This window comes from Hydra vulgaris, chromosome 09, assembly GCF_038396675.1.
Source record: "Hydra vulgaris chromosome 09, alternate assembly HydraT2T_AEP".
Classification (NCBI taxonomy): domain Eukaryota; kingdom Metazoa; phylum Cnidaria; class Hydrozoa; order Anthoathecata; family Hydridae; genus Hydra; species Hydra vulgaris.
Genome location: NC_088928.1, coordinates 43,125,001 through 43,135,000, shown reverse-complemented (window position 1 = coordinate 43,135,000; position 10,000 = coordinate 43,125,001). Strand labels below are relative to the sequence as shown.

Below are 10,000 nucleotides of genomic sequence, written 5' to 3'. Positions count from 1 at the left end.
AAATAAAGACAATTTACGTTGTAGAATACCATATTTATTATCAACATTGTGGAATACCATAATTATTATCAACTCTGCAATTAAGTTACCACCAAAGGGTAAAATCGTTCAAAAATTTAAATTAAACTATTCCGAATTTGAAAAAAGTTAAAAATATTAGGTTATTTATTTATTGCACTTGTAATAAAATTTATTCAAAAAAGTTATTTAAAATAATAATTTACTTATTAGAATAATGGATTAATACAATGTTTCAATCTAGTTTAAACAAAGTACAATATAGCAATATATTGTGCTTTATTTAGGATTTTGTTAGTTATAAATAAAAGATTTAAACAAATGAAATTTAAAAGTGTAACCAACAATTTGTTTTTCTAAAAATATCTTTATTGTAAATACAATTATGGAAAAATTACATATGAGCACATATATTATTAAGTGGTTTTCATAAAATACTTTTACAAAATGTTGTAAAGAATAATACAGGATATACACTGGTTTTATATTTTTACACAAAGTTATGAGCATAGTTATTTTTGCATGATATCTTAATATGTTATGAACTTGTATTTTCTCGGACACATGACTGATTTGAATTTTTTTTTTTTTTTTGTTATTCACCTCCTCATGGCCAAGAAGGCCACTACAGATGAGGAGGTTACTTAATAGTGGTCATAACCCTCTCTCAACTCTATAACTCCGAAACACGAACCTCGACGAACAAGGCCGCTGCGCGGAGAAACAAGTTGAGCGCGGTACTACCAGGGACGTGGTGGGGATCGAACTCGGAACCTATTAAGGTAATGACAGATCAATTTGTATAACCTTATTGAAAAACTTTAAGATATTATTAAGTTTTTATATGGATTTAATAATAATAGTTCTATTTTAATGGAACACAGTTGGAAATATGGTAAAGGACTGGATAATCTTAAAAATTGAATAAAAAAGAAAAATAATTTTATAGAAAATAATAAAAAGTTTTATGGGTTAAAGTTAAACCACAAAATATAATTGAAAGAGATCAGAAAAAAATGCATTAAGAAACCCAAGTGATAAAAAAGTCATCACTTTCTTTGGAGGCTAGTAGTTGAAGAAAAAAAAGGACTAGGTTCTATAAATAGTTTTTTCCAAAAGTTTTTAAAAATCAGGAGTCCAGTCTACTTATAACCAAGAAGGTTTACTCATCTTAAAGAGAGTATAAATTTAACTGCATTTATAGAAAATTAGACAAGGCATCTGAAAAAGTTTTCAACACTTAATTAGGTTTGGTTTGTTTGGTTTGTTTGGTTGGTCTTTGTACAGAGCAGTAGAGATTGCTATGGTTTAACGGTAAACATTGATAATCATTTAAATGCTCTTTTAATGATTCATTTTTATGAAAAAAATTTTGTCAAAAATTTGACAGAACAAAAATATTTTTCAAGAAATAGGTTAGCTGTTCTTAAAAGAATTAAAGAGATATCCTGCAAGATTTTAACAAACACGAAAAACAAGATGCTATAGAAAAACTCATATCTAGCTTCAAACTAGAGGATAAAGTTCAGTATCTTTGTTTTGATACCAAAAACACCTACCCAGGTAAATCAAATGAAGCTTGTTGCAAAATATTTATGCAATAACAAAGTATTATGTTGTTAACTGTATGTTGACATCATATATTTAAGAATAAATGATCTGGATCCTTGATATCTAGATATGAAAAGACATATCTGTATATTAGCTCCTGCTAATTCCTGGATATATAAACAATGGCTGGGTGCTTGTCAACTTTTCAAATACTTAGCACAGATTTATAAATTGTGAAATCAAAGCTTCAAAGGCAATTCACGCAAATTTAATTTTGCCTCACTAATTTCAGAAAAATGTGTAACTAGATTTTTGCTTTCTTTTTTCTTAATTTTAATTTTCTGGTTTTATTCTGATTATAATTTTGTTTACAGTTATTAAGTTCATCACAACTTGTGTACAACTTTTTTGTATAGGGTGGAAAGTTTTAGAAAAATTATTATGAATTGGCTGAACATACTTCAATTGTACTACCATCCACTGAGAGATTCGAAAATTTACAATCCTGGAGCCATTTATCAAACCAAATTCATGGTTAAAGGGTTGTTTAACCTAAAACTGTTTCCACTTATGACAAAATTTCTGAAGTCGATGAAGAAAGCAAAGAAAAAATTATTCAAATGGCAAAGTTCCATACCAAAATTAATTTTTTTATGCTGAATGATTTTTTTTATCTGAGCTAAGTTTATTTACTTGCCTATTTCAGGTGCACAGTCTTAATAATCGTTTTATAGTAAATAATCAATTCAGTAACAAGTACATGAAATTAGGATTTTATTTAATTTCAAATTAAAGATTAACTATTAAGTTAATGTTTAGTTTGAAAAGTTAATGGCTCTAGCTGTATTTCATGGAAAAATAGACATTGGATAAAGATGCTTTGATGAGTTTAAACTTCTCACTGGATGAGCCCTACCGCCTATATTAATGGGGAAGTCTTGGCTTCCCCTTCCTAGATCCTATATTAATGGGAAAGTCTTGGCTTATGTTTGGTATGGTTGATTATGGAAAATCTAAGATTAAATATATGAAGTTTTCTACTGAGTATTTAAATCTTTTTCATCAAGAATTTGAAACAGACTTCATGAATCCTAAAATAGAGCAAACAGTACAGCTTACAGCAAGCAATACAGCTTACAGCTGTACAGCAATACAGCAATACAGCTTACAGCAGGCAATTGTTCAGAAAAAAGAATCAAATTAGTTCAGCAACTTATTAGCAAAAATTTATTTATAATTTTTAATGTTTCTATTATTATTCCTAATGTTACTTCAAAAAGAAAAAAACATTAAATTTATGTATTAAAACTAATTGCTATTATGTCTGAGTATATATATATTTTAAATAAATGACAAAATCTTTATTTACATTTTTTATATTTATAAAAAAAAAGAAGTTTGAAATTCAAAGTACACCTTTTGTTCTTTTTGATCTTGAATTAAAATAAAAAAATATTAAAAAATTACAAAAAATAATTACTTATTATCAACAAAATAACTAAAAAAATTGCAGTTCAGAATAAATGAGTATAAATTTTAATACATTAATAAAATTATATTATTAATAAAATATAAATTATATAATTAATAAAGTAGTATATTATTAATAAAGTAAGTAAATATAAATTATAATATTAATAAAATATAAACTATATTATTAATAAAATTATATTAAATTATATTATTAATGAAACAACTATAGTTTAATTGCCGTTTAGAATAAATGAGTATAATTTTTAATAATTTAATTGAATTAAGTTATTTTATACTGATAATAAATAATACTTTTTAATTCCTTTTATATTTGAGATATATACTGAGTTAAAGGTACTATCTAAAGATATCTATAGATATGCCTGAAATTTGCTTTGAATTTTTGCTTTGCTTAGAATTATCTTCAGATAATAATTTGAAGATAATTCTACAGCAAAATCAGCTTTTGTTATTTCATATTTTATTTTTTTCAAACTGTGTCAATTCGATTATCTTTAGTGAGCGAGTTGGATCATCTGGGTCAACAGGCACGCGATTTAAAGAAGGAGCTTTTATTAATAAATCACTAGTTATCCTTAGTTTAGTTATATCTGCGCTTGGTTAGTGATTGCTTAATTTTTTTTATTTTATTACTTTTTTTAATATACAAAATGTTGTATACAATATATTAGTTAACAAATATTAATTAAATTTTGAAATAATTTTCTTAAAATTGTCCATATTATTTATATGGTGCACAAGATTTATTGAAATTTTTAAAAAATATATATATTTTTTTTAGCTTTTTTTTATTCTCCAATATTTTGGTATATTATATATAACTGTTTTGATCAATATTGTTGTACATTTTATTAAAGGGGAACTCGGCTAAAAAAAAATAAAAAAATTGTATACTAGCGACTATTTGGAATTGTTGAATTATAATAAAATAAAAAATTATAAATGAAAATTATTGAGTTATGATAAAATGAAATAAAAATTATGACTTACTGAAATGTCATAATTTTTATTTTATTTTTAATTATTATATATATTTTTAAGAATTCTACTAAAACTAAGAAGAAATCAAATAAAACTAGGAAGAAATCAACTAAAACTCATAAGAATTCAACAAAAACTCGTAAGAATTCAGCTAAAACTAGGAAGAACTAAAACGAAGAATTCAACTAAAACTAGGAAGAGTTCTACTAATACTAGGAAGATTTCAAATAAAACTCGGAAGAATTCAAATAAAACTAGGAAGAAATCAACTAAAACTCATAAGAATTCAACTAAAACTCGTAAGAATTCAACTAAAACTAGGAAGAACTAAAACAAAGAAATCAAATAAAACTAGGAAGAATTCTACTAATACTAGGAAGATTTCAAATAAAACTCGTAAGATTTCAAATAAAACTCGTCAGAATTCAACTAAAACTACGAAGAATTCAACTAAAACTAGAAAGAGTTCTACTAATACTAGGAAGATTTCAAATAAAACTCGGAAGAATTAAACTAAAAATAGGAAGAGTTCAAGTTAGAATAAACAAGTAACAATAAAATACATGATTTACATAATTAACATAATATAACATAACAGTTAAATTAGTTTAATGAAATTATATTGAAAGAAAATATAAAATAAGAAAATATAAAATTAATAATAATTTATGCAAAAAACACTTGTTGAAACAACACCTTTGAAACAACACCTTAAATAGTCATTTAGTATTTAATAATTGGTATTTTAATAATTGGTATTTATACAAACTTTCGAAAACTTGGCAAAGTTTTTCATTTGCCACCTTTTGATATTCCAAGTTGCAAAATTTCATCTTCTTTTTGTGTGGTTGTTTATAGTTTTAATTTTATAGAATATTTTATACTGCTTTTTTTATATACTTATCTATAATATATTATATATGATAGCTTTATTATACTTACCACTTATTGCTGTCGAAACAGGATAAAAGTATAATTTTTCATAAAATTAACTTTAAGCAAAATAAATTTAAAAATGACTTTTTTAGCTGAGCTTATTTTTAACTAATATTATAATAAATTATAATAAATTAACTTTTGATAAATTTTATTATCAAAAGTTGGTATTAGGGTATTTTCGACCAAGATTTATTTAAAAATATCAAATTATTTTGTGATAAAAATGAGAGCAAAATACACAATCACACTGTTTTAAACCAAACTGATTATAAACTAAATGAAAATATATTTGAACCACAAACTGAGAAAAAATATCAGTCTTTTTAAAATGTCTTTGAGCCATGTTAATTATGTAATTATTAAATTTGTAATTATTATAAATATATCAAAGGTTTGCTTGACCATTTATGAATCTTTTACTGCGGCAAGGATAACCAGATTTTCTGCTTTGCTGCATTTGGGTGTTGTAGCTATACTGTTCGAGTATAAAACTCAAATGCTTCTTTTTTGACTGGTTTTTTTTTACTCTTTAATAGTCTGTAACTGGTAATATAACTACATTCTATTTAAAATGTAACACATCTTCATTCATAGCATTGTCACATATGTCTTACATGTCATACATAGCATTGATAGGTACTTAAATAGTGGTAATATAGCAACTCAATTTAACAGTTAGCATATCAAGGAAGAAATATTTTGGGAAATCGGTAAATTCCTCAAATTAATGATGCAAAAACAATTTTTGGTATTGATGAATTGTTTGTTTGGTGGAGTTTTTGTAAAAGTATTACCATTAACAGGTTTAGATACTTCTTCAATTATAGACATACAATTGAAACATTAGTTAAATTGTAGTGGTTCTGTTGTTGCTATTCTTTGCGAAAATAGCATAATAGTAAATCAAAAGTTTTTTGGAATTTAATCTATGTAATACTAGGTCATTTCTCTGTTACACTTTATTTTTCTAAACATCTTTTCTTCCAACAAGGCTGCAAGTAACCACTAATTAGAGTTGAAAGTTACTAGAAGAGAAAAGATAAAGATTGTAGAGCAACATAACGATTGACAGACAACTTAAAGGATTGCAAATTATATGAATCAGGAAAGCAAGATGAAGGAAGCGAATTCCAAAGAACTGATGTTCGAGGAAAAAAACTAGACAAATAAGAGTTTTGGAGCACTTAGGAACAGTCACAGAAAAAGGATGAGACTTAATTGAATGACAAGTAAAATGAGAATGAATTTGAGTAGATGACACAAGAGACGCTAGCTCTTTAGAGCAGTGCTCATTATAGTGTTTGTAGAAAAGAAAAAGAGAAGCAACATCACAACAATGTAATAATGGCTGGAGGTTGGCTGCAAGAGCAGGTCCAACTATGTTTACAATCCGTTTTTGCACTTTATCTAAAAGTGAAAGAGCATCATTAGAAGATCCGCCCCAGATATGGCAACAGTATTCCATACAAGGCCAGATTTGAGATTTATAGAGATAGAGAATAGAATCTGGGGTAAGAACGTGTTGAGCTCGATAAAGAGATGCAACCTTAGCAGATGCTAATTTTGCAACAGATTTGATATATGGTTTCCAAGAAAGATCAATAGTAAGAGTTAATCTAAGAAGATAAAGGGTAGGTGACTCATCAAGTACATTACCGTTCATAAATATAGGAAGATCTAAATTATTGTGATAACGATTGACTGAAAAAAATTGAGTTGTATCTGAATTAAAGTTTGACAGCCACTGTGAGCTCCATGCTGTATCAGAAGTGAGATCCTTTTCAAGCTCAAATGCCCCCTCCAAGCAATCAGAGAGTGTTGGCTTCTTATCATGACAAGAATAAATGGTAGTATCATCAGCAAACAATGCTAGATGTGAGAATATCTAGAAGATCGTTAATATAAATTAAAAAGAGTGTAGGGCAAAGGATTGATTGAACCTTGAGGAACCCCTGAAGTTACAGAATATGAATTAGAGTGTAGAGTGCTATCCTTCGAGGACAACTTTTATACTATGATTGGAAAGGATCAAATAATCCTAAAGATGTTACCAGATACACCGTGAAAAAAAAGCTTATTGAGAAGACCTGTATGCCAAACTTTATCAAAAGCTTTAGAAATGTCAAGAGCGATGGCCTTAACCTCTCCACCTTTATCTAGTGCACGATAAAACCTATTGGTTATTACTGTTAACAAATCAGCTGTAGAACTAGAAGATCAAAATCCGTATTGATGATCAGAAAGTAAGTTATTAGATTCAAGATTAAGTGTTTGCTAATTAAAGATTCAAAAACCTTGCATATGATAGGAAGAAGATTAATGGGGCAGTAGTTAGATGAATCAGATCGCTCTCCAGAATTTTTGAAAGTAGGGATAACAGATGCTGCTTTCCAGCAGGCTTGAAAACAAGACTCTGATAAGCACTTGTTAAATAGTTTTGAAAGTATAGACAACAGCTCTGGAAAACTCTACAAGACTATAACAGGTATGTTGTCTGTACCACAAGCTGTAGAAGAGTTTAAGCAGGAAATTACTTTAGATACAGAAGCTGGAGTGATATGAATTTCAAGCAATAGATCAACCTGTTTGACGGCTATATCAGGTAGAACACAACTAGTGGAATCAAGAGATGATATTGATGAAAACTTCTTAGCAAACAATTCAGCTTTGTCTTTAGGTGAGGTGACAAAGTCTGAACCATACAAGAGAGGTGATATGACCATACCGGGCTTTGACGTTAGACAAAATCTTTTTACAATGGTTTCTAGCAGTAATAAACAGACGTCTGTTTTCTGGAGAATTGTTTTGCTGATAAATATGGAAGTAATGGTTTCAATTGGAAATTGCAGCTGCACAATGTGAGGAAAACCATGGAGAAGAGTGAGGCTTGACCTGGAATCGTCGAGAGGGAATAAAAGATTCCATGTCTGCCTGAATCCAGGAAGATATGTAAGAAGCGCATTTATCAACAGGAAGATGGAAGATTTCTACCCAAGGGCCATCACGAAAAATTCATGGAACGAGTCCCAGTCAGCTTTAAGGTAGCTGTAAGAGGTACGATGATAGGGGGATTCAGATCATGAAGAAGAATGAGGTAATAATTTTAGAGAGATCAAACCATGATCAGAAGCACCTAAGGGTGAATGTGGAGAGCACTGACTAGGATCAGAAACAAGGCATAAGTTGAATAGAGAAGGTAAATGATTCGGGTTGTCTGGAAAGCGAGTTGGAAAGTTGACTATTTGGCTTGGCTCTAGTGTCAGTGACTCTGCAGGCTTTAACGCCAGCAGAGTCACTGACACTAGAGCCAAGCCATTCAGTGTGATGTGCAATAAAGTTACTCCCAACAAAAATATTGGCTGATGGATAAAGAGAGAGAGCTTGGTCAAATTGATCAGAAGAAACACCAAAAAGAGTGCAGTTCTGAGATGAAGAAGAGCGATATAGAACAAAGAGAAAGAGTGAAGTGGTGCTAAACGGAAGCACATTCAAACCTAGTTTCTGACAAATGGGTGAATTCTTATAAATATAAATGCCCAGGTCAAGCATGGGACTATTGGAGTCTTTACGAATCAAAAGAAGATAACCATCAACACTAAGATCACAATATGAGACAACTGAATTCAAATTAGTCTCACAAAGCGCAAGTAGGTCTGGTGAACTTCGCAAGAGATAAGACTCAGCAGAAGAAAAGTTACTTTGAAGATCATGAATATTAGTGAATGATAGGTTTAAAGAATTTGGTGATGACGATAGTTTTTTGTGTTTGATAGTTTTTGGTACTTTATTCATTTTTAAATTTGTTAAAGAACTTAACTTAAAGCATAGACAGTGCTCAGTACACTGTTTAATAGCCCAAGCAATTGTGTCATTACTATTAATAAACCCTAAGCCGTAACAAAAGGCTCCAAATGTGGTCTTGACAATGCACACCAAAATTACAAACAGGGACACCACCCATGTACAACATTGCACTGTTAATACTTTGATATTTCCCAGCTGTTGATGTAATCAGCCTCTCTGAGAGCTCGGGAAACCTGACTACCAGCTGGCCTTAGAACCATAAAACTGAGTTTTAGAGCTATACCCCCAGTAGGAGATATTAGAATAAGTTGCCTAGTCATAAAAACTGTGACACAAGCAAAACCCATGCATTTAGTCAAGAAGATCTGGCATTCAAATTGGTTAGATCCTAAAAAACCTTTTCAATTTTAAAAAGATGCTAAACTTAGTGAAATAGCAATTTTTAAATTAATTGAATTTCAAAATGTTTTAATTAATATTATTTACTTTTTCAAGAGTAATTTATTATCCATCCATTAAAAATGTCGATGGCAATAACAAAAATATTTGTTGATAAAAATTATGCTGTTTTTTCAGCAAACAACTATTGAACTTTCTTTTGAACTTTGTTATTATGGCCGAAAAAATTTCTTTTGAAAAACATATTCAAAGAATAAAATATTAATAAAAAAATTTTTCTCATGCTTTTTTCTGTACATGTCGCGTAATGGTTTAACTAGTAAGCATTTGTTAATTAAGATTAGTCATAAGTATGTTTGTTCAGACATTTTACCAATCAAGAAAGCATCTGGAAAACTCAACAAGGATTGGATGGTACCTGTTTTATCAATTTTCAGCAAGTTTTGCAATAAGTTGACATTAAAATAGCAAAACTTTGTTTAGATATTAGTATCATTGCTGATGGTTTAGAAGTTTCATTTGTCTGACAAATATAGTTATGTAGTGCAAGATCTTTTCCCTGACATTTTTCATTAGATATTTTATTCATTCATTTTATTTCACTATTTTTACTTGTTTATTTTATACTTGTATATTCTTTTATTTGTTTATTTTTTTGTTAGCTTATCCAACTTCTTTTTGATTGGCTTTTATTGGTTTACTAATGTTTCAAAAAATATTGCAGAGTCCTTGTTAATATATATTGTTATAACTATTGCATTTTTTATTCCATTATTATAAATATACTTTGAAGCCAAAAATGGTTTATTATGTT

The 10,000-nt window shown here is 28.7% G+C and overlaps 1 protein-coding gene across 10 annotated transcripts in view; it reads left to right on the top strand.

Moving 5' to 3' along the window:
- Window positions 1-10,000, top strand: part of LOC100202335 (kinesin-like protein KIF16B) — a 108,880-nt gene that overhangs the window by 32,841 nt on the left and 66,039 nt on the right. For all 10 annotated transcript variants that reach the window (XM_065805797.1, XM_065805800.1, XM_065805803.1 and 7 more), the window contains exon 11: window positions 3,562-3,662. In XM_065805797.1, the coding sequence (XP_065661869.1) occupies window positions 3,562-3,662 (101 nt within the window). The remainder of the gene's footprint in view (window positions 1-3,561; window positions 3,663-10,000) is intronic.